The sequence below is a fragment of the Rhinolophus sinicus genome, linkage group LG12 (assembly GCF_036562045.2).
Source record: "Rhinolophus sinicus isolate RSC01 linkage group LG12, ASM3656204v1, whole genome shotgun sequence".
NCBI lineage: Eukaryota > Metazoa > Chordata > Mammalia > Chiroptera > Rhinolophidae > Rhinolophus > Rhinolophus sinicus.
This window is the reverse complement of record NC_133761.1, coordinates 33,588,595-33,614,616: the sequence shown is the minus strand read 5'-3', so window position 1 is coordinate 33,614,616 and position 26,022 is coordinate 33,588,595. Positions and strand designations below refer to the sequence as shown.

Sequence of the window (26,022 nt, the reverse complement as noted above, 5' to 3'; positions counted from 1 at the left end):
AATTGGATAGCCACGTGCAAAAGAATGAAACTGGACTGCTATTTGTTACCATGTACCAAACTTAATTCAAAATGGATCAAAGACTTAAGCATAAGACCTGACACAATAAACTGCATAGAAGAAAACATAGGTACTAAACTTATGAACCTTGGGTTCAAAGAGCATTTTATGAACTTGACTCGAAAAGCAATGGAAGTAAAAGCTAAAATAAACGAATGGGACTATATGAAACTTAAAAGCTTCTGCACAGCAAAAGAAACCATTGACAAAATAAAGAGGCCACCAACTGAATGGGAGAAAATTTTTGCAAACAGTGCCTCCGATAAGGGGCTAGTATCCAGAATATACAAGGAACTCATGCAACTCAACAACAAAAAACAAACAACCCAATTGAAAAATGCGCAGAGGACTTGAAGAGACATTTCTCCAAAGAGGACATACAAATGGCAAATAGACATATGAAAAAATGCTCAACATCACTAATCATCAGAGAAATGCAAATCAAAACCACAATGAGATATCACCTCACCCCAGTCAGAATGGCTATCATCAACAAGACAAATAATAACAAATGTTGGAGAGGCTGTGGAGAAAAAGGAACCCTCATACACTGTTGGTGGGAATGCAGACTGGTGCAGCCGTTATGGAAGGCAGTGTGGAGGTTCCTCAAAGAATTACGAATAGAATTGCCATATGACCCAGCAATCCCTCTCCTGGGTATCTACCCAAAAAATCTGAAAACATTTAGAGATAAAGACACGTGTGCTCCAATGTTCATTGCAGCTTTGTTTACGGTGGCCAAGACATGGAAACAACCAAAATGTCCTTCGATAGATGAATGGATAAAGAAGTTGTGGTATATATACACAATGGAATACTATTCGGCAGTAAGAAAAGATGATATAGGAACATTTGTGACAACATGGATGGATCTTGAGAGTGTAATGCTGAGCGAAACAAGTCAGACAGAAAAAGCAGAGAACCATGTGATTTCACTGATATGTGGTATATAAACCAAAAACAACAAAAGAAGAAGACAAACAAATGAGAAACAGAAACTCATAGACACAGACAATAGTTTAGTGGTTGCCAGAGGGTAACGGGGGCGGGGGGTGGGGGGTGGGAGATGAGGGTAAGGGGGATCGAATATATGGTGATGGAAGGAGAACTGACTCTGGGTGATGAACACACAATGGGATATATAGATGATGTAATACAGAATTGTATACCTGAAATCTATGTAATTTTACTAACAATTGTCACCCCAATAAATTTAATTAAAAAAAAAAAAAAGAAGAAAAAGAAGAAAAAAAAAAAGAAAGCCCTCATTTTTCGTGCTGAAATGTAGCTTTCAGAGTTTATTCTGAGTTGAGACTTTTCAGTGTAATTTTGGGAGCCAATTTAATTTACTTTTCATTGATTTAGATTCTCCAGGGATGAAGAACTCCCTGACCCACCCATTCCCCCATACGTACCCTTCCCAAAATAACCAAAACAAAACCCCTAGTGGTTACAAATAGTTTTCATTTTTATTTTGGACTTTTTTTTATTTTCTTCTGTGCAATGGAAATTGGAATAAAACCTAAGAGAACAAATAGTTCCTCTAGGTTGGACTGGAGCCTGGCGGGCTTTATGATTTAGAAATGTGTGTGTGGGTAGGGATGGACAGTGAGGGAATGACCTCACAATGGCCTTCACACAGGGCAGGAAACAGGACACAAACCCTGCCCTAGCCATAGGCAGCAGAGCTCCCCCCAGAAGGCTGAAGGGCCTGCAGGGGTTATCCTGTAATACCATTTATGGTTCTCCAGTTCACACCTACCAACCACCACCTCAGCATGAGGAGGAAAAGGAGCTTTCTCTGTCAAAGGCCTCAGTCCTGACACCCAGGCGTCCCCCACTGGCCCTGCATTCTCCCTCAGTATCACATCATCGTCACATCATCCCACACCTGTCCTCACACAGCTGGCTCAAGTACAGAGCAAAGCGTGACCACAGATGAAGGAGATAGAGGCATTCAGTCGTCCAAGATAACTGTGCAATCCCCTGAGTTCCCAGCCTGGGACAGAAGAGGCTCCCCTTTCTGAGTGGTCGCTGCTGCCTCTACTCTAAACCCTCATCCTTATAGCAAAGCTTCCCTCCTCCCTGTGGCCCAAGGCTACGTAGGTATGTCCTCCGGACTCCTTTGGATTGCTGAGGGCAAACATCCTCCTCGCTGGCTCCCAAGGCTCCCCTTTTACTAGTGGCTGAAATTATCTGGACCTCACCTACCCCAAGCGGTCAGCCCCGTGCCCCTTCTACATCCTGCCTCCTTTTAGCTTAGTCCCACGTTTGGAGCAACTCATCTAAAACTCTCTTCCCTCGCTTGCCTCCTCCCTCACCACAGCCCAGCCCAGAGGGAAGAGCCCACCACCCCCACCAGGTGGAGTCCACCTCTTTCTCTGACTGATGTTGCTGTAGTACGTTTGTGTGGAACACTTCTCCTGAATAGTCTTTTCCACATTGTTATGAATTCATTCTAATGCTGTTCTGCTCTGTATCCTAAGGTAAACCCTGCGATCTCTGAGCCTCAGGGACTTCACCTGTGTGGCAGTCTTACATCCATTCCTTAACTGGCACTGTCCAGAGTTGGAAGACACCCACCTGCTTGTGTGTTCCTCTACCACCTGCCATCGCGAGGGGCGACCAGCAATGGTTTACCTGCTAAAGAACAGACCCATTGTGAACAGAAGACAAGAGGGAGCTACAGAAAGGTAAGCCCCAGAGTGGGAGCCATGAGGAGGATGAAGGGCAGGCGACTGGTCTGGGGAGGCGGACTGAAAACCTCCTTAACCTCTCTAAGGTAGACGGAAAGTCCCATGGCTCCCAGGAAATCCCATATCCCTTCCCCAGACTCTGAGGCACAAACCTTTATCACCAGCTCTGAATGGCTTCAGATGAAAGGCACTGAGCCTCTGCTTCTGCAGGAGCCATTTTCACCTGTCAGAAGCAGCCCCCAGCCTCACATGATCACAGTCAGCTACCACTGTCTGGATTATCCACAGCCAAGAAGCACACCAAAAAATGCAGAGAACCTATCAAGACCTCGAGAGATAACAACAGTAAAAACAAGGCCTGATGCCTTGAGAGCCTAAAGCAACGTGAGTTCTATGTCACATTCAAGTTGCAACCAAACTTCTATAGTATAAAGACAGTCGTACTGTGAAGGCAAGGTAGGGAGTTGGTACTTGATCCTTGTACCGTGTTTCCCCGAAAATAAGACCTAGCCTGACTATCAGCTGTAATGGGTCTTTTGGAGCAAAAATTAATATAAGACCCGGTCTTATTTTACTATAAGACCGGGTATAATATAATAATATAATATAATATCATTATAATATAATACCGGGTCTTATATTAATTTTTGCTCCCAAAGACCCATTACAGCTGATTGTCCGGCTAGGTCTTATTTTCAGGGAAACACGGTAAATAGCAGTATGTTTTTGTTCTTGCCCTTCACACTTCCTTGTTAACAAGGATGACCCTGAAATGGACTGCTGTTCAGTAGGCACCTATTGTTTTTGCCAGCCCAACATTCATCCCTGCTTCCTCTGGGACTGGCACCATGATTTCTTTTCATTTGGAAAACTCATCCCTTCCTCGGTGTCAGTCCTTGCAGCTTGGATGGGGCTGACCCTATTCCAGGCTCCAGGGCTGGGCATTCACCCAGTTCTTAGCAGTTGGCTATAGTGTGCATAATGACCTAATGCACTAAGAGTCAACCCCAGGACTTTTTTTGGAACTGGAAAGGAACTGTTTTTCTTCATTGGGGTTGCTGAAAGGGTAAGATTTGTGGGTCTAGAGCATCAAGTAGCTGACTTACCACCAGTAGGGAAGAACCTGCCTGAAAATAAATTTAATACAGAGGAAAGAAAAGCTGAGAGGCAGCTGAGGGACTCACCATCTGAGCCCCTGCATCAAGCCCTATCTGAGGTCCAGATCACCCCTGGATTTTTCAGCAATTTTTATTATATTTTTATTCTGTTAATTTGAGTCTTGTTTTTTATGACTTCCACCTAACTCAGAACTTTTGTCTCTATTTTACAAATAATAAAACTGGAGCTTAGCAAAGGCAAACAACCTACTAAGGTGGCACACACTCAGAGTTTGCACATGAACCAAATATGCTTTATTCCAAGTCTTAGCTGCCATACTCTATAACCTCCCATTATATCCCTTTCCCCAACTCTCTAGGTCCCAGACCTAACTTTGGTAAACATTTAGCAGTCAACCCTTCTGGAACATTCGACATCATGACCACATACCCCAAACCAGTGACTCGAGCCAGGCTTTCTTAAACTACATTCCACACCCACTGCTCTCTGAGCTCCAACTGGAGTTCCAGTTTTGGTTTTGAAGGCCACTGCTTTCAAGTGCAGAGCTCAAGGCAGCTATAAGGTGAACATGTTCTGCAGTGTGCATCTTAGCCTTTTCCTTTAGTCAAGAGACCCACATTTTCCTCAACTGCTTGTTGGCCAGAAGCTACTGGAGCACTGAGGGCAGAGAACTAGCCATGGATGACTGTTCGGCAAAATAATCTCTTTTTAGATTGCTGTGAGTCACCATGGCTTCAGCTCAACTAGGGTTGAAGAGCATTTAAAATGCTCAACAGGGTGGGATAGGGTGGCAAAAGCCTTACACCCCACTGTAATTAGAACTATCCCCTAAAAGAGCCTGAGAAATGCCATGTTGGGCATGACCCTCCCTGATCTTCCCAGCCGCCAACCAAGAAGAGGCTGGAACAAATAAGGTAAGCTTTTCTAGGAGGATCATATAACAAAAGTCCAAAAATAAAAAGGTGGGAGGGTAGTCTCCCAAATGGTGATCTTAGCAAAATCATTGGGTGACAGGGAAAGTTCTCCAGTTGGAAGCCTAAAGAAATGAGAGTTGTATTTTTTATCACCATTTATAATCAAATGACAACTACTCCTAACCAATTTATTACAAATCAACACATAATTATCAGCAAAGTATGTGTTTGTGTTTAATCTGTTCAAAGGATTACACTAGGAACCCGAGTCCAGATTGAGAAGATTACCTTTAATCAGAGGCCAAATTAAAGCTTTAGCTGCTGCTGTGGCCTTTTGCTGAGCAGCATTCAAATGCCTCTCATGTAACTGTTGAAATGAATGTTCATGCTTAATTTGAATATTGCTTAGATCCACAGGGAACCCCCACAAAAGGAAAAGAAAACAACAACATAAAATGTCGACCTTACATAGTAAAGCTACCAGAACTGCTAGTTAAATTTATGACTAGTTTAGATCTCTTGTCAAAAAAGCAAATATTTTTTCTAGAAGACTGGCAACATTGTATTTAACACCTAAAAATAATTTTCTTAGCCAAAAATATCCTCAAATCATTGAAAAATTTATGTATTTTCTTTGGAAGGAAATAATAAAAACCAGCAGAGAATACAAAAATAAATCCTGCTGGTTGAAGAGTTTAGTGTACTTCCATCCAATTATGCATATGACAAAGAAACACAAAATACTTTCAAGAAGAATCTGCTGAATTGCCCACTGACCCAGAGATATGCTGGCTGTTGTTAAATTTTTGATTCATGTTTTTGTTTAACTGTTCACTGTTATTTAACGCCTCTAGATTATAAAATACAGATAAGCCTGTATCCTATGGTTCTTTAAACCCACCATAGTGCCTAATTCACACCTGGGATCAGAGAGTTTACTAATCAAGTTTGCTATCTAAATCTACGAATAGTGAATGTCCTCAGTTATCCCAAGTATTCTATTCCAGCTCTAGTGGTCACAGAGCCTGATGAGCCCTTGACTTTAGTGTCATGTGGCAAGTCCTACCCAACAGCCATGCTCCCTTCTTCCTTGCAGGCAATGTACCCAGCCCCGGGGAACTCCGTGTTTCCCCGAAAATAAGACCTAGCCTGACAATCAGCTCTAATGCATCTTTTGGAGCAAAAATTAATATAAGACCCGGCCTTATTTTACAGTAATATTAAGACTGGGTCTTATAATATAATAAATACAATATAATGTAATGTAATGAAATATAATATAATGTAATATAATACTCGCCTTTGCCAAGAATTGGTCTAAGACAGGGGTGTCCAAACTGCGGCCCACGGGCCAACTGCGGCCCACAATCCATTTTTTATTAGCCCGCAGCAAATTCCAAAAATATATTTAGTTTACTTAAATAAACCAGGTGAGGCAATACGTACTTCATCTCGAGTGAGTGGCCCGGCTGTTTGTGTATTTTACCGCATATGGCCCTTGGTAAAAAAGTTGAAAAAAGTTTGGACACCCCTGGTCTAAGAGGACACACACACACACACTCACTTGGCCAATGAGATGAATGAGATGTGAAGGAAGTACACTAAACTTCAGAAAGTGTTTCCTTCCCTGGTAAGAGAGAGAGGGCTGTACAGAAGTCCCTGTTTGCCCCCTTTCCTACTTTCCTATTTTGGACACTGTCTTTGAGACTATGATGCCTGGAACTGAAGCAGTCATCTTGAGACCATGAGACAAGTTTGAAGACAAAATGTCCTTGTTGAGTCTATGCCAAGGATATTAGAAGAACTAGAATGATGGAAAGAATCTGAGACTTGATAAAATAACTGAGCAGCTAAACTAACTGTGGATTCACTTGCCTCCAAATTCCTTATTATTGGAACAACAGCAGTCCTTACTCTTAGGCCTCATTTAGTCAGTTTCTGTTACCTGCAGCTAAAAGCATTCTAATTGATTCATATCATTCTCATTAAAATTAGGAGTAATTATGTTTCCTTTCTTCTAGGAGGGGCAGTGTGGTATAATGAAAACAGGTTTTTGTAGCCAGACACTCCCCTCAGTCAGAATTCTGGCTGAGTAACCCTGGGCAAGTTTCTTAACTTTCAGAGTTTCGGTATCATTAACTGTAAAATGTAGATAACAAGACTTCATAAACTTATTATTATAAAAAATGAAATTAAAAAAAAATTTCCATATAAGTCACTTAGTCTGGTATGCAGTAGGTGCCCAATAAGTGTTGACTGTCTTGCTTCCTTTCTCTCCACATGATTCCTGTGTGGAGTAGAAGTTTCAGTGAATTTTTATAAATAGGGAAGCACACCCCTATGGAAATGTCAAGAAAATGATTTTCACCGTGTCTTTTATTCGGAGACAAACAGCAGTGATAGAGAGGTCTATCTGAGTGGGAGGCTGCAGCTCAAAGAACAGCTTACGACCGGCAGGCCTAGCCATGTTGTCTGTACACACACAAATCCCCTCATTTAGTAGCTGCGATGGCCTTTTGTTGAGCCTTCTGCCATCTGTAACTCAGCCTCCCTGTCAAACCGTCAAACCATCTGCTCAGGGCCTCAAGAGAGGCCCCCTTCTTCTGAGCTGCTTCAGGCTGGAAGAGTCTCTGTTCCCCACCAGCTACGCATAGCTGGGAGCCTTTAAAATGTGGACTCAACTGCTCAGTGAGCGCACTTGCCCTGCCAGCCTCAAGGTGCTGTGGGCCTGATGACAAGCAGCAGGCAGTCCGCAGGCTGTCCCAAAGATGACTTATTGGCCACTGTCACACCCTCTCTGGACACACACCCAGGTGTGCTACCACACATGCATACACACTGACAAAAAAATAAAATAAAGCCTTGCATACGCACCTCCTCCCTAATGAGAGGGTACACTGGCAGCCACCCTCTGGAAGCATATCTGTAGCCACACACCCTTTTACCTCCCTCTGAAGTTAGGAGATAATGTTAGTCTAACTTACCAACTCATACTGCACATCCCAGCCTGAGAAACAGGGCAGAATAGTGGTTAAGGGCCTCTACCCCAGATCTGGGAATTACAATTTATATAACTGAACAAGTTACCTACACTCTCGTGTTCTTTTATCTCATATGGAAAATAAAGATAACAATACAATTGTTGTGATGATGTGGTTAAATGTGCTTATTATTTTGTTTGGCTTGTGGTATGTGTTCAACAAAATGGTCTCTCCAAGTCCCAATGCATACTTAGGCAGAGACAGCTCGTCCTGCCACAGGACAGCTCCAAGGTATGGCCCATGCTACCTGCCATCTTGACAGGCCATAGCTCATAAGACTAACACTTCCACCAGTCCAAAATATTGGTCACATACTTCCTATGTGTATGCACTTGGGATTCAACAGTGCACAAATATCCTTGAGAGCGTATAGTCCAGAGGAAGAAACAAACTCAGAGGCGAAACCATAGACATGAAGAAGAGGGAGCTGTGAGAAGGAATCGACTGAGCGGTGAGGGTGGGAGTATCATTTTATCAGTGAGTCAGATAAGCCCACTTGCTGAGAATGACATGTAAATTGTAAGAGCTCAGTGTCCCTCACATAAATGCTAGTTGGATGAATAAATCCTCCCCAAGCCAGAGGGAGCACTGGTGGCAAGATGGATTTTCAGGGTGGAAGGTAAAGTGCTCTCACAATGACACACCAGACCCTACAACCTCACTTCCTGAGGGACAATCTGTTCTGTGATCATAATCTTCTCCACATTGTTACTGAGTTTCAAAGGCCTGGTCTTGCCGCTTTACCCCACTAAGTGTTCAGAATTTTCTCATAAAGTATCTGGTGACATAGCACTAGGCAATGTAGCACTGGGCTTTGATGGCCATATTTTCCCATTAATCCTGGAATTTGGGCTATTTACTATTGAAGCTCAAGGTTAAGTTTTCCTTAGATCCACTCACTATGTTCCATTCTGCAGGTTTAATCTTGTCCAGCTTACTTTTCAGTGAAGTAACGGTTCTCAAAATGGAAGATAAAGAACTCTGGCAATGACAAAAAAAAAAAAAGTCTCTTTTAGAGATTGCCTTTGTTCTAACCCGATTTTTTGAAGTCGTTTAAATTCAAGGGGCCTCTTAAGAGATCTCAGCCTATATATACATAACCATATACAAAGAGAGAGAAAGATCCCCTGGAAAGTCATTGCCAAAATCCCATCAGCTTTTTCTTGTTTTCGATTATAGACTCGTGTGCCGGGGAAGATTACTAAAGCACAGCATACATGGTACATTTCCAACATTCTTCATTTGCTTTCCTGCTCACTTCCATTTTCCTACTTGACTTCCAATACATTGCAGAGCAATTTGGTGCCATTAAGTTTTTTGCCTGAGGCTTTGTGCAGGTAATAGCTTCCCTCCCCACCATCCTTTAATCCATTTGTACTAGGGTCATGCTTCTCCCGCACTTGAAATCATTCCCATTCTCTACACCTAAGCACTTGTAACCTCTTTGTAGTTTGTCAGCGATGCTTTCATGAATCTTTAGAGATCATTCATTTGCTCACTTGTTCAGTGCTTAAAGAGTACCTACAATGTGTAAGCCCTGAGTTACGGGAATGTGAAAATGATTAAGACATGTGCTTATTATTCTGCAGCCTCAAGGATCTCAGTCTCTGGTGGGAACAGAGAGTAAACAGACAAGAACAAGTCACTATGTTAGGTACTGTGAAGTGTGGATGAAATATTGTGGAAATAAAGAGAAGGGAGGGACTAATTCAGCCTTGAAAGAGTAATAACTACAGCACAGAACAAGGATATCTGAGCTGTATCTGAGCACCTAAGAGGGGCTGTAAGGGCTTTCTCGCTGAGCAAACAGCTTGTGCAAATGTGAGAAGCTCAGTGGGTAACCAGAGACCCAGCAGTGGCTCACAGTGGCTTGAGCACAGGACACAGGGGCAATGGGAGGAAATCGAGGACAAAGATTAGAGGAGTCTGGTAAAAGTTACTTAGCAGCAAAATGCAGGTCAATTGAGCAGCCAAAAGAAAGACAACTGTAATTGATTGTGAAACATTAAATAAAAACCCACAAGCCCACATTGATACTAAGGAGACAAGAAGAAAAACGTCCTTATTTAAGACATTAGAGATGATTATCACACCAACGTCTGATGTTGACAATTGGTCGTTAAAGGAAACAAGTTAAGCATTTATACTGCCTTTCCAGAAGGAAGTATAGTTCATGGCCAGATGATGAGAGCAAGAAGGAGAATGAATACCAGCTAAAATATGTAAAAGGAATGCCAAGATTAGAAAGTCACTATTTTGTAACCCACAGTGAAATAACTGATTTGGGCAAATATCATCAATGGCTACTGGAAGCTTGGGATGAAAAGTTTAAAGCAACAGGATATTCTCACGGTGACAAAGTACCATCTCAGAGTTTATCAGCTAATTGGAAGGGAAAAACAAATCTTTACAAAGGAGCAATCTAGTGTTCACCATCTTAATCAAGACTCAAACTAATACTAGTACAACAGTGGGACAACCTATCACTGTGCCTCCTGAGGTGACGCATGGTGAAGTACACAGCCTCGTTTGTGTAGTATTCTTGCCAAAGGTGTTTCACCCTAATCCTCAGTTTACAAGAAATACAGGGGACAGAGGAAAAAGTTAAATTACACCAAGAAGAAGCAATCAGACAAATCCAGAACATGGCATATCCTATAATTGGCCTAACTTCTTCAGAAAGTCAGTGGGAGAAAAAAGGAAGGGGATTATTTTTGTTTTAAAAACACTAAAGGGATCGCAATTAAATGCAATGCCTGAACATTATTAGATCTTGATTTTAAAACTAATATGATAAGATAATCTCGGGTACAATGGAGAGACCTAAATATGGACTGGATACTGATGATATTTGGGAATTGTAATTTTCTGCAGTCTGATAACTGTCTTGTGATTATGTAGGAAAGTATCCTTTTTTATGAGATTCATGCTGAGTATTTAGGGGTGAAGCATCAAGCAACTTATTTTCAAATGTTTCAGCAACACACACACAGACACACACATATAAAAAAATTAATCATTGAACTTAAATAGTAGGTATACAGGTGATCACTGTACTTTTCTGTCAACTTTTATGCATATTTGAAATTTTTCAGAATAAAGTTTGAAAGGAAAAAAAATGTAGGGTCAGATAATGAAGGGACTGTTATGAGCTTCTTAGGCTTTTGGACCTTACTCCGGAAGGTTTTGAACTGACGATTGACATGATCAAAGTTACATTTTAGAAAGATTATTGATGCATTGCATTCAGGCAACTAGCATTTATTGACCACCTACATCAAATTTTAAGTGAACACTGAGTTAGGTGCTATGGGAGACAGGAAAATCAGAAAGGCATTGCCTAGCCTGAAAAGCATTTACCATGTAATAGAGGAGATGAGGCACCAAACACGGAGCACAGGTACAGTTTGGTCAGAGGTGACTGGGAGCCAGGACGCGGGAAGTGCCTCCACGTATTATGTAGTGTTCCATAACCAACATAGCCGCACATCACCCCAGAAGAGACGAAGCTACAGTGACTAAAGTCCCCATCAACTCTAGACTCTTGATCTCTCCTTATTCCTCGATGGCAGAAACCCACTCCCACGAGAGATGCTGAAAAGTGCTAGATTTCCTTGGAAGGTGGGAGTGTGACCCATTTTTGCCCCAAGGGACCTGACTCAGGTCTCCTGAAACCCACCAGGGACTACTGACAAAGATTTTCTTCCCCGATAAGGACAGAGACAGGTGAAAAGTTCCCCTCCCCCTCCTGCCTGCCTGCAGCTGAGTGAGGATGTGATGCTTACAGCTGGGAACCATGAGGAGAAAGCCAAGAGAAGAGAAGCAGAGAGGTGGAGTCAGAGCCCTAATACCAATGAGCCACTGAAGCAAGCCTATGACTTCCTATCACGAGACTTCTTGTTATGGAAGAAAAAGTATCTTTTTTCCAAATCATTCATATTTAGATGTTAATACTTATCGGCAAAAACCTCCTCACTCAGCCTCCATCTGCAGTCATGTGTCTAAAACCAACCCTGACCTTAGCATGAGGCAGTTAAAAGGAAGCCTCAGCTGCCATTCTGAGCCACCCATTGAATCAGTCCTGCTGCTAATTGAGCTCTGACTGCAGGCCAGTTGGGATGGTCAAGTCTGATTGGCAGTGACTGACTAGTGTGTTGTGCTGAGGCTCCTGATGCACTGTGAGAGGGTTAAGTACGGACTCTGCGGAAAGAAGTGCCACATACCTGCTTGGGCCTCATGTTCGCCCTCACATGTATGGATGGAGTTTGGAATCAGGAGACCTGAGTTGGAGTCCTGGCTCTACTGCTTACTGGTTTTGTGCTTTTGGTCATCATTTAACCTCTTTGAGCCTCCTTATGGGACAGTTGTTATCACTGAGATAATGTAAAATAATGTGCTCTGTAAACCATGAAGTGTCACGCAGCTGGGAGCTATTTTGTCTTTTATTTGTCAAACCTCAACTGAGGGTCACATTGATAGGAGCCAGACAGAGAAAGGAATTCAAGGTCCCAGGCTAGGAGAGTCAGTAACTGAACACCTGATCTGGGGTACAGAAGCAGAACTAACCCAAGGTCAGAGTTTCAGGTGAAAGCAAATCAGAAGTGAGCTGTGAGCCTGAATGGTGAAATCCAGTTGGAGAAGATTCCAAAAGAAGTGAAGATGCTGAGGAGAGAGAGAAATAGAAACCATAGACTGGATGGCCTGGGCTGTCTCTCCCCGCCCACCTTTTTGTGTGTGTGTGTGCTGTCCCAACACCTGAAGCAGGCGGCCCCACCCATCTGTAACAGCGGCTCTCCAGGACTAAGGATCTCAAGGGGTAAGAGGGCAGAAGGAGTTTCCAAAATCTTCAGAGGGGCAAATAAGGGCAAAGTTCCCTCCTGAGGTGAGGCCACCTCAGGGCAGTGTGCCTCTTTCTGTTGTTGCAAATCAGGGCAATAGACCAGAGAGAGGAAGCTCAAAGTGTAAGGAGGGGCAGTCACAAGTTCACAGACTTCCAGTAAGCTAAGAGAAGCAAGCTCATTTTTTTTCCTCTCCACCCTCACCTATGGCATAGCACAAGCCCACCACACTTCCAAAATAGCCCGGTAAGTAACAAGACACCAGAAGGCCTTTTGTAATAAAACTCAAATTTGAAAAAAGGGTCGAGGACTCAGCATAACAAGAATTACTCCAAGAAGCCCTCATTCTCCAGGTTATTAAAAGCCTAATTGCCTCGTGGAGTCTGATCTAGAGGCCAAAGGATGAAAAGAGGCTTTCCTTAACCCCCACGTGGACCTAAAGCACTCACCAGCCCGTGTAGGAAAAAGAAACTGACAATCCCAGGGAAAAGATGAGAAGAGGGTGAAACCTAGGAGGAGGGCAGAATTCAAGTGTTCGTAACTGTATCTTTAATGCCTAGACTGGCACATTCAGCAGGCAATGAATGAACGAGCCCATGGGGAGCTGGTGAATCCCAGATCAGATGGGTTCTCCAAGGAACTGAAGAGAAGGGTATGAAAGGGGGGGCTGGGAAATGGAGGCTCTGTTTCAGGGAAGCAAGTGGGTGACCTGAATTGGGCAGACAGCACTTCCAGATTCGTTACCCCAGTGAACTCTGCATGAATCCTGAGAGCTTCTCAAGCCTGAAGAAGAGGCTGCTCTCCATACCCTTTTGTACTCCACATATTGCTAACAGCAGGGCTCTGGGTGTTTAAATGTTTTTTTCGTTGTTTTTTTTTTTTACTCAAAAACATTCAAAATTGGGAGATTCTATATGAAGATCCTGATTCCCCCCATTCCTCTTTGAAGACATAGCAACACTAGGCTTACATTACCCCCAGGTACACCATCTAGCATTGCAGAACACCCAAATTTACATGTAACCTCCACCTCTTTCCACTGCTCCCAGACACACAGGGAGGAAACCAAGAAACCCTGCTGACACCTCCATCTCAGACTTCTAGTCTCCCAAACTGAGGAAATAAATATAATACATTTCTATTGTTTAAGCCACCCAGTCTGTGGTACTTTGTTATGGCAACCCTAACAAGTTAATTCATGTCCTTATGAAACAAATTTGGCCTTTATAAATTTAATTACCAACATAGCCCTGAGGCATCTGAATATAAATTATGTTTAAATTCTTTCAAAATTTGAGCCCCTACTATGTCCTGAACACTGCTCGTTTATTGATTCAAGTCCTTCATCATACAGACTGATTTTATTCTCTTGTCATTTAACAGCCCACTTCTAACTTTTTCCACCCACTTTCTGCTGGGCAGCTTCACATGGCATTTGTTTGTCCTAATGTGGCTGCTGCTTCTCCTGATCAAAGGAAAACGGTCACGGTCCTTGTTATGGACGTGCTATGAACAACATCAGGGCTAGTTCTCGACTCTGCCTGGACATCAGAATCACCTGGGATGTTTTAAAAATAATATACCTAAGCCAACCCCTTCCTTCCTACCCCCTCAATTCTGATTTAGTGGTATTTGTGTGGAACTCCAGCAGTGTATTTCTTTAAGCTTCCCAGAGAATTGAATGTGAAGCCAGGGCTGAGCACCATTCCTCTAGTCTGAGCCGGACTTGAAGATCACCTTCCTTCCTACAGGTCACAAAGCACCAGCTCTGGTATCACCTGAAAAGTTTGTTAGAAACGCAGAATCTCAGGTTCCACTCCAGAGTACTGAAATCAAAATTCAGTACTTCAACAGGATTTTAACAGGATTCCCCCTACAAATAAGATGTACTAAAAATTTTGAGAAGCACTGGATTTCCACTAGAATCACCCGGAAAGCTTATGAAAAAAAAAAAAAGACTACCTGGCTTCCTGCCAGAATCACAGAATCTCAATCTCTGGTAAGGGTTTGGAAATCACAATTTTATATACAGTCATACAGCTAGTCGTACAAGGGCCCAAGGCTTAGGAATCCCTCATTGAGGCCAATGTACACACATCCCCTCAACTACCCAGCCTCTAAGTCTTTTTTGAAAATAAAATATAACAGAGATACAGGCTTTTATTTTTTCCTCATGCATGAAAGGTTACAACAATTTATACTGCTTAGGAACAAAGAAATAATCGCATTATTACCAGGGTGTCAAATTAGCAAGTAAAACAACCAGTTACCGATTATTATTGGGAGGTTATTTTCACAGAACACAGCAACAATTTCTAAATTATTCCAAGACCAGAGTTATATTATGAAACCAGGACAAGCTGAAAACAATTCTAACAGTCACATGAGTCTCCATCTTACACAGAGAAAAAGACTGATATTCTGCTAAAGGGTCTCGTAAGCACCGTATTCTATTGGTCTTCAAAAGAGTTTACAGCAGAATAGTCACTCTCTCCTTTTGTGGATGCAGGAGTCTCTTTCTGAGACTCCCTGTTAATTCTGGAGACTTCCATTCCTAAGGCTTATCTCTGGAACTTCATTAGTTAACATTAGGAGCGAAAAACAGACCTGATGCAATAATGATAGTGTACCCCACCACTATCACCACCAAAAGGGAGTCCCAATCTCCTAGTCACAGTTGAATTGGCACAGTGTCTTGGACTTTCAATAAACAATACAGGTGGCAAGAGAGAGATACAGATGAAACCAAGTTGATCACAATTAATAAATAATGTAGCTAGGTTATAGGCACAAAGGGTCCAGGGACCATCTTCTTCACTTCTGTGCATGTCTGAAAAATATCCATAATAAAGAGCAAAAAGTTAAAAAAAAAAAAAGGCAGATCTTAAAGTTCTATTTTCCCATTAGGCAAAAATGAGAAATGTGGTACTTAGCGGCAAAATAAGCAGCGTATAGCATTAATCTTCCACATACATAAGGCCATACCTAGAACAAAAGAAAAAGAATCCAAAATAACATCATTCCATTTTTGGTTTCTCTTATTTATAAAACACACTAATGGTGAAATAGAGATTGGACAGAACTCTGGGCATATCCTGATCTAGACAAAATTTTGGGCATACGCTCTCCTTTTGTGGATGCATTCTGTTACTCTGTATTTGCCTGCAACCCCTTTAATTCTCACATTCCCACCCACAGGAGTCCTTCCACATCACCTCCATCACTGAGATAGGCATATTCTCCCTGAGGCTTCTCAAGCCATTTCCACCTACTTTTCCAGACCCATTCGATACCAAACTTATTTCTGTACTACACTTTTGCTCTAACTCCCTTGCCTAGCACACCCTCTCTACAAGTGTGAGTCAAGGCCTCCCCAGTCCTTTGGGATCTCAGAATGAGGTCTTCCACAAGGAAAGGAAAGTTAGGGGGAGAACAAATATAGATACAGTCCTACTTCCCCATCTTCAGGGATGAGAGGGGGAAATAAAACACAAAGCAAGCTTGGGTAGGGAGGGCCCAGCTCAGCTTTTACACCCTGAGGAAATGAATCTTGGAGATCCAGAACAGATTCTGCCCACCCTCGTCCCCAAACCCCAGGAGAAAGCCTTGTGATGCCCCATACTGGAGACTTTAAAGACTATTCCAATGGGTATTCAAAGGTAGAAGCAAAGAAGGAAAAGTGAGTAAGGATGTACGGACGTGTGAGATGTAGACACAGGCTCACATTATCAGAATACCTCTTCCCCAGCAACCCCACTATTCCACTCTGGTCATGAGTGAGGAAGGGACAAGGGGAGTTGAGAAAAGTACCTACATTCTATGTGGTTCTAGTCCCCACCATCATCTGGAGCCACAGCATGATGACAGTGATCTCATGTCCATGCATACCAGCCCACCCATCAGTCTGGCAGCCAATAGGGTTCCTGGAAGGCTGGGGAGAGTAGGTGTGTGTCTCATACACTGGCAGGAGGCCTCTGTCCACAGGTAGTTCTTGAGGTCCTTGTTGAACAGGAAGCCAATTGGGGCCAACAGCAACCTAGACAAAACTCAATGGCCTGATGGTGATGGGGCACAGTGCAGAGCTTGGTGAAGGTTCACCAGTAGAAGGGCCCAGAGGCAGGAAGAGACGCATGATGGTATAGAACACATGGAATACTGCTCTCACCCTTAACCTCATCCATGCATGGCAGTCAAGTGCCATTCTGCTGTATGTCCTGCAGGGTAGCATGGACCGCTGGTCAGAGATCCAGTAGGAGGGACCTTGGCCAGTGACCCCAAGTTACTGAACAATCAGTTCTGGCTGATGGCTGTTACCGTGTACTAGCTTCATTCTGCAGTGGCAAAAGAATATCTTGTCATACATAGCATGCATGACCAGCATGAATACGAAGCCCACCAAGTCAACGGCCCTAAAGGAGCAGAGCTTAAGGATGCATTGGTCCTCTTGGAGAATGACTCATGAGTGTCCATGTTAAAGACAGGTGGGAAAGCCGCAAGCCAACAACAAGGTCCAGGCATGTAGATAAAGGCAGCACACATCTGAAGCATGTGTTCTTAACATATAAACAGTAGGAGTGAGATCACATAATATGCGACACTAGTAAAAAAACAAGGCCATGGGAAAGCAAAAGAACATGATCATAAATGTCATATTCTTGTAACTGAAATTCAGATGGGACAGAATGCACAGCAGTCAACATGAAAAGAGGAGGCAGAGAGCCAAACACATGTGGTCAGCCAGGCACCGGTCCACTAGGAGATAGTAGCAAGACTTGTGCAAGATCAGCTGGATTTGTTTACCCCAGGCTCGGGGGTCTCCACTGGCTGTCTTGCTGGGCCCTGCCTGCCCTCCTTTCCTTTCTCTACACGGGCCCCTTCACTCATAAGGTAGTACTGCAGGGGATTGGGCCACAGTTCCTCATTAATTATCTCAACAATCTTGTCAGACTCAATGGAGCTGTGGTTTGAAAACCACCCAAAGAAACTACGGCTATTGTCTGAGTTCCCCTGGCTTAGGGACTGGAGATCGTGCCCTGGGAGCCACTGGATTGGAGTAGAACGAGACACCACCTGACCTGAAGGACCACACCCATATTCCTTGATGAGCACCTTATTTTGAAAATAGGGATTGCGCCCGAAGTAGAACTTGATTTTGTAGCCCAATCTGGCGAGGCCAAGCTCTTCCACCTCTAAGCTGTTCAAGTAGCTGAGTACTTCTTTATCTTGGTTGTTCAGAAAGGATGACAGCTGGGGGTGGTTCTGAAAAGCTTGCCCCCAGAAGCCTGGGATATTCTGGATAAGGAGGTTCCTACGCTCTAGGTGGTGCAGTCGCAACTGCCCAAACTTGCGGGAGAGGCGAAGGTAGGCCCTGTCTGCTTGGGCGTTCATGGTCTCCAGCTTCAGCTGGACGGTCTCCAGCGTATCCATGCTGCCATCCGACGCCAGGGGCCCTGAGCCTGCATCCTTTTCCACCTCATTTTCCTCTACCACTGGGACGGACATACACTCTCCAGAGGTCCCTTTCTTCGGCTTCCCACCAGCTTTGGCCTGAGACACCTTCCCCATGGTGCTACAGGTTTCTGGGGCCTTCTTCCCAGCAGGCCCACGCCGGTTTCCAACGCGGGGGCCATTTTTCGGCCTTCCCACAGTTCCCACGGTTCCTACGAAGACAGTGTCTGTCGCCAGTCGCTCCGAGAGGGACGTGGCCTTTCCCGGGCCGAGCCTGGTCTCAGCCCGCCCGCGATCCCCCGCCGCTCGGGCCCGGAGCGCGAGGCCACAATCCAGAGGCAGCCGGCAGGCAGCCTCTTCCCCCGCGCGGAAGAGCGGCACCGGCGCAGCGGTTTCCAGGCGACCCCGACCCTCGCCAGCCTGCACCTGTGCTGCCGTGGTTTCCTCCTCCAGCCTCTGGAACTGTGGAGGATTCGGCTCACGCGGGGCGTCATCAGGCGCTGTGCGGACTCGGGCTTTGGCGCGGCCTTTGCCCCGGCTTTTGGTGCGGGAGGACTTTCTACCCCGACTTCGGCCGCTCATGGTGGCAGCCGACGGGACTTCAAAGGCACACTCCACCCCGGTGGCCTGTGGCGCCAGCTCGCGGTCCCAAGTGAGCGGTACTCTCCATGGCAACCACGTCGTCACGACTGTGCGACTGTACCGTCGTGCGAGGACGGGCTGCGCCCGATGATTGGCTCTGCCGCCGCAGCTGCGCAGGAGATGCCCCTCACATACGCTCTTCCTCTCTCTTCCTAGCTCACTTTGCTTTAGAAAGGGATGTGCTTCCCTTTGATTTCTTTTCTTTGGTCTCTGTTGTGCCCTCGGGGGTCTCCAGAACATGTGTAATACCTCTTATACAAGACAAGCTGAAGGCAGCTCCCCATTATCACGCCTGTCTCCCCATTATCTACTTTCTAAACTAAACATCTTCAGTTCCTTCATATATTTCCTGGGACATCTATCATGGTGAAACTGCTATTGGCCTCAGTGTCTCATCTTTGAAAGCCTTTCCGGAGGGATTTGCCCTGGTACCTTAACTCCAAGGGCATAAAAAGGTGAGTACTATAATGCCAGGCCGCAAAATGATTTGGTACGTGGTGGGATGTTAATAGTAATTATAAAAATAATAGCAGCTAGTATTTTGTGAGTCTCATTATGTATTAGGCACTTTACTACGTAAGTGCTTTATATGCATTATCTCAGTATATTAAGGAGATACTGTTATCATTCTCAGTTTCCACATGAGAAAACTGTGGCCCAGGGACTCCAAGGAACATTTCAGAGATTACACAGTAAAGGATGGAAGCACAGTTCAAACCCAAGCCTACCTTATCTGACTCATAACCTATGCTTCATATATTCACAAGTCCTTTCAGGCCCGCTCAGCTGTCAGTTACCTTGCTAGCTCTTAAGAACACCAGCCTTGCCTGATAAACAGGCATCAGCAGAGCACTTCTCTCTGGGAGCATCACCCAAGCCCTCTAGCTGCCTCAGGCCCAGTTTACAGAGCTGAGCTGTCACTCAAAGTATAGGGCTAGGAGTGAAAGCCACAAATCAGAACTCCTGTTACTGTAGTGAGACAGGAATGTGGTCAGAGTTTAATTATCATTGAAGGAGCAGAGTAGGGTTTCCCAGGTTGAAGTTCAGAAGCAGAGCCTCCATAGTGGCAGTGAGGAGGCACTAGAAACTCCTTAGAACCTGCATGGAAACAGCCAGACAACCCATCTCATATTCCTGGAGGAAGCCCTAGACCATGCTCTTACTAGCCAGGTGATAGGACCATGAAGTAGGCCAGTGGTGAGACCATGACCTATATAAAAGTGTGAACAAAAGCCTTTTGATGTTATCCTTTCAGTCTCAAAGGGGACAAGAAGTTCCTTGCAACCAGCTAATGCAGAGGTAAGCCCCAAAGCCCCTGGGAGCTCAGTACACCTTACTCTCATTACTCATGTGTGGTTGTGGACCAGTAGCCTGGCACCATCTGCATGCTTGTTTGAAATGCAGAATTTCAGGCCCCATCCCAAACCTGCTGATCAGAATTTCAATTTTAGCAAGGTTTCAGGTGATTTGTATGCACATTAAAGTATAGGAGACAAGGAAAAGGAGTGATATATGCAGGCCTTACATTGAGACAGGCCTGTGCAAGTGACCTCTAACTTTCTCAACGGCTGTGTAGTATAGCCTGGTGAGGCTTGCAAGGCTCTACCTGATGTAGCAAGTTCCACCCCCACCTCTACCCAACTTACTTCTCTGACCTCATCTTCTCTCCCCCACCTCTCCAACAACGTCGTTGCTGTTCCTCAAACTCACTAGGTAAGCTCCTACCTCAGGGCCTTTGCACTGGCTCTTCCTTCTGCCTTAAGTGCTCTTCACGCAGATGTAGTCAGTCATCTTGGCTGGCTCCCTTCACACTTTGCTTAAATGTTACCTTCTCAATGACCATCCTATTCAAAATTACTACCCATCCTCAGCCCTCTTACCCTGCTCTAATTTTTCTTTTTTCCATAGAACTTAGCACCTTTCAGCATACTATACCAATTATTTATTATGTTTATTGTTTAATTGTCTCTTCTCTAGAATGTCAGTTCCATGAGGGCAGGGATCTTTGTTTTATTCATATATACCCACAACAATGTCTGATACATGAAAAGCACTCAATAAATTGGTGAAAGAACCAATCAAACCAGAGTTTTCAAAAATGGGTTTATAAGTTAATTGTCTGAAATTCAGAATGCCCTTTTTTCCCCACAGGAACAATGTTATAGACGAAGGTTATATAATCAGATCAACACTGGAAACCTATTAAACACATAATTTAACCAAAAAGTTATCTTTTGTTATGGGTACCATTCAAAGACAGTCTTTATGTGAAACTCTGGAGTGATAAGTTAAAAAATTAAGTTAGGGGAATTAATGTTCGAGTGAAAAGGGATTAATCCAAGGATTACCTTACATTCCTGTTGAAGGCCCTTTCATATTCACTTCTTCCCCAAGGCCTTCCATCATCATCCCAGACCATAATAAGCAGCCCTGTCCTTGATCTCATGGAGAATTTCTTAACTGTAATATTCATTTTGGCAATTAGACATGCAGTTTTGTGCCAGTCCTTTTATAGAATTGCTTCTGAAGGTGGATAACCACAATCTGGAATTCTCTGTAAACCTCAGAAAAATTTACAAATCAGCTGAAGCAATGACCATCTCTCTATAAAATGCAGCAATGATGGGTTGGCCCACTTCTCAGAGTACTCACAGCTTGGCCAACCTCTGTTGTCTTAATCCAGCATCGGCATCATTTAACACTCAGGGCTAAACCACTGCAGGATTAATGTAGGCTGGGCCATTGCAAATGATGTTTATTATATAATCTGCCGTAAGCCTTTTTTTTATCATGTCAAAAAGATAAGCATCAAGTAAAGGAAATAAATATGAGACTAACACCTTATATAAAGATACTTCTCTCGATGTAGGTCACCCAGCCCCCATGGCTTCTATATTTCAGAGACTGATCTGTGCTGCTGAAGTAAACTGTTGGTTTTCTTCTCAGGCATTATTTAACTTTATATTGGACTGTAGCTTGGGTTCCCAATGAGATAGTAAACTATATAAAGGTAGAGACTATCTCTTTTTTATCCCTTGAAGTGTCTAGCATGGGCCTTGCACATTTTAGTAATTATAATCAAAGTTCACATTTGTTTTGTGAACAATAGTTATACATGGCACTTTATACGGTGCCATGTTCTAATTCACTTAATCCCCACAACCACTCCGTGGCGCAGGTGCAGTTAAGATGAGGTTACTGCTATACAAAAAGGTTCAGTACCTTGCCCAAGGTCACACAGCTAATGAATGGTTTTAGCCCAGCAATCCGACTCCAGCACCCATATTCTTAACCACTGCTCCATGACATAAGTTTTTTTATTTGTTTCATCATATATATATATATATATATATATATATATATATATATATACACACACACACACACATATATATGTATATGTGTATATAGGTATACATATCTTTCAGGTGTACAAAGCAATGTAGTAGTTAGACATTTACACCCCTCACAAAGTGATACACCCCGTAAATGAAATTATTTTTTGACAGATTGAAATATCAAACTCTCTCTAGGAGGTAAAAAAACTATATATATAATTATACATAGACATTCATACACATACACATTTATACATACATATATACATACATACATCACTTAGTCATGAATCATTTTTCTATGGGTTATACACCTACCATGGCAACACTCAATATAAATGAGTTTAGTTTCAACAGTCCATATTGGGAATAAAGCATCTTCATTTGCACTGCATTTGACATAAGCACTCTGTGAATATTATGAAAAAAACACACACAAGTTTACAATCATGAACTCAGAAATCTGGGGAGTGTTTTGACCTTTTCCCAATAATTAGGAGCTTAACCCCAGGATAACATAAGCATTTAATTAATTATTTTAGATGTGATATTTCATCATTAGCAAATATTTATCAAATACTCATACAACACTTCTCAAAATATTAGAATAACTAGTCCTCACTTTTGTTCTCTGAAAATTGTATTTCCTCCATTCCTTTTAGGGTCTGTTTCCTTGAATTGTAGCAATTAACAAGCTGGGAAAAAGACATTCCATTCATCCAACTTATTCCCCAGCCAAGAAAACAATATTTCCCACAGTTTTTCTGGTACAGCTTTAAGATCCTAGACTTGGCATTTTTAGCCACAGCCTTTGTCTTTCCCCAAGGAGATAGTTCAGTCTATTAGATGGTAGTGAGTATTGCTTACTACATGGAATTTTGCCAATTTACCTTCCCAGGTTCTGGAGGATCATGGGAAAGAAAGGGATTTCATAGGGAATATTTTCAAAGCCAAGGAGGGAGAGAAACATCAGCCTCCTATAGTAAATTTCAAAAACTATTTGAACTTAGCATCTTGAGAAATGTGCCTTGCTTCTTCCCAGCTCCCCACCAAAAGGGCAAAATTTTATGGTAGACCACCTAAGTCATTCAGTTCATACCATATAAGTAACTGTAAAATATTTTTAAATATTGACAGCTGTGTTCTTCCTTCTTGGCATTTACTTTTTATCCTACAATATTTTCACCATTAAATTAGATCTTTAGCCTGAGGCTTTTGTCCTAGAGAAAGGAAAATACCCAAGAACCCAGCAGAATTCAGCAAATCAAAGTGTTCACTTTGAATTTCAAAATAGGCTCTTGAGAGGGGAAGATACAATAGCATTGAAAGAGAAAAAAAAAAATTAACTCTTCAAAGGCAAATCCTGGAGCACTAAGAGCATAGAGTTTATAACATAAACCATAGAGGACGAAAAACATGTGATGGTATACAAGCCATATCTCCACCACACAAAGGGGAGATAAGAACCTTTTCTGGGCTGGGGTTAAAGAGCTTGGAGAAAATTTAGAGGGTGTATACTGTGTTTCCCCAAAAATAAGACCTAGCCAGACCATTAGCTCTAATGCGTCTTTTGGAGCAAAAATTAATATAAGACCCAGTCTTATTTTAATATAAGACCTGGTCTATAATATAATATAATATAATATAATATAATATAATATAATATAATACCCAGTCTTATTTTAATTTTTGCTCCAAAAGACGCATTAGAGCTGATGGTACACTAGGTCTTATTTTCGGGGAAACACGGTAGTTGGTGCAGGATCTTGAGAAACGGATTCTCACAGTCATCTCTCCAGGTGTCAGAATCCTTGGGGAATTGGTAGAGACCATCCTCCCTGGAAAAGGTAGCAGTCTGAGAGTAGGGAGGACTAGTTTCCAACTTGAAAACTGGAACTCAGAAAAGAAATCCTCTCAGAGGGTCTCATTCCATCTATCACAGGGCAGCCAGGAGAGTACAAAAGTATGTGCAGGGTAAGTGTTGCCAAAGGAAATTCTGAAATAGCCTTTCGCATCTTCCATCTTCCCTACTCGCAATCTCTTATGGCCCTAAAATGGAGTGCAAGAGCAACCATTCATTCCCCGTGTCTAGTAGAGAGAGGCAAGGAGGTTGGCTAAGAGCATATGGGGAATCCAAATGGGCCTTGCATTGTCAGCAAAAAAGATACAGAACAAAGGACTTGATAACCAGAAACTGGAGGACTTGGTATATGAGTGGACACAATGGGATTAGAGGCAGATTCCACTTGCCAGGCAGGTCCAGCTAAGCCTCAGCAGAGGCCAGCATAGACAGAAAACAATATTCACACCAGACCCTCCTCCATCAGTGAGAAGATAGAGAACCCTTAGCCCTGGAGAGATGAGAAAAGGAACAGAGAACATGCTAAATTATTAAGTATTTACCTAAAAGAAACTGAAATTTCAGTGTTCAATTACCAAGTTACTTGGAATGCAATGTTTAAATTCATCTGAATTTTGTAAATTGCTGCAACTATGAAAGTAGTCACTACAGTAGTATTACCCAGACCAGACCCAACATTTAATGGGTTTAGCCATGCAATACCAAAACTGAAGAAACGAGACAGGTTACCTTAAAACTCCTTAGAAGATAAGTGACATTGATAGTTTTAGGGAAAAAATGAGGTATTAAAAGAAAGCTTCATAAAACATGGTTTTGAGTGCAAAAATCAAGAAATCCATGAAATTCTAGTCATGAAATATGAACATTTTCACTACACTTCAGAGAGGGACTTCTAAAGCAAAACTAAGTGCTCTGTAAGAAGAGTTTTCCATGGATTGGTTATGGGTTGAATTTAGAGATTTGGGTGCATCCCAATGAATGAAGTTATTACTTTTAATATATCATATACTTGATATCATATACTTGATAATTTATCATATACTTGACATCTTCTCTGGTTGAGTTGCATATGCAAGCCTTTGTCTCCAACCGGATTAGAAACTCTGGGACTTACAAAGGCTGAACTTGCCTTATATATAAGCTGCACAATGTTTACTCCCTGAATTACCCACAGCCATTTCTGTACCAAACAACTGTTATCAGTTTCCAAACCAAAAACAAGCAGTCCTCAGTCAACACCACCACGTGTTGCCTAGTGCAGAGACCCTTAGGATCAAGGTCTCTCTCTTCCCTCCCATCTCTTTTTATGCCACTCAGGAATGTTTTAGTCATATCATACCTATCATTTTTATTATCATTATTATTTCCTTTTCTATATGTCCCCACAGACACACTCTTAATATCTTTACTCCTTCTCTTCTTTCCCAACAACACATTAATAGTACAGAAATTTTCTAAAGAAAGAAGTGAGGTTGGTAAATTTTCACTTGGAAGATTAATTGGGAGGAAAGATCCCAACAGGGATATGAATCTTGGGATATCCCATAAAAAAGTCATTGAAAAAGGGTAACATGGAAAAAGAAACTGTAATCACCTTCATTTTGTATAATCTAAGAACCTGCATGGATGACACCAAGTCCTGGATTGAAGAAGGCCAAGATCTTCATGGAGGATGACCACAGTCTACATGGAGTTAGGGTCCTGGCATGGGGGTGGGGAAGTGAATCCTCTCATATCACCCAGCACATCTCAGACACCCGCCAGGTGACTATAGTGGTGAAAGAAACCAATGAGAAGACTCTTGTCAAATAAGTCACCAGTTTTCATGCAAGTAGGTATTTTCATCAAAGATATGGAGAAAATGAACAAAAATTAAATTGAATTTTTAATTAATGGGCAAACATCTTGTGGTCAAAATGTTCGATTATATATTACAATCAATTACTACCCATAAGTTTTATCGTTCCATTTCCTTTTACCTGAGATAATTTGACTGAAGATACTGCTTGCCGTCTGGAATGTCCAGTTTGGTTATTCTTTCTGTACTTGTGTAATATCTGATCAC

The 26,022-nt window shown here is 42.7% G+C and overlaps 1 protein-coding gene and 1 long non-coding RNA gene across 3 annotated transcripts; one reads left to right on the top strand and one right to left on the bottom strand.

Annotated features, from left to right (window-relative positions):
* Positions 1-14,810: 14,810 nt before the first annotated feature.
* TSPYL5 (TSPY like 5) lies at positions 14,811-18,810 on the bottom strand. 2 transcript variants are annotated; one of them, XM_019716607.2, is made up of 2 exons: positions 17,778-18,810; positions 14,811-15,653 (listed from the first exon to the last, which is right to left on the bottom strand). In XM_019716607.2, the coding sequence occupies exons 1-2, from the start codon at positions 18,696-18,698 to the stop codon at positions 15,561-15,563; spliced, it is 1,014 nt and encodes a 337-aa protein (XP_019572166.2). In that variant the 5' UTR covers positions 18,699-18,810; the 3' UTR covers positions 14,811-15,560. The 2 variants fall into 2 exon arrangements, with proteins under 2 accessions (XP_019572166.2, XP_019572164.2); XM_019716605.2 differs by having other exon boundaries at positions 16,483-18,809.
* A 95-nt stretch (positions 18,811-18,905) lies between these two features.
* LOC141567884 (uncharacterized) lies at positions 18,906-25,858 on the top strand. The gene is made up of 3 exons (XR_012490826.1): positions 18,906-19,213; positions 20,014-20,057; positions 25,573-25,858. It is a non-coding gene; the product is annotated as an uncharacterized LOC141567884 (long non-coding RNA).
* The last annotated feature ends 164 nt before the right edge of the window (positions 25,859-26,022 follow it).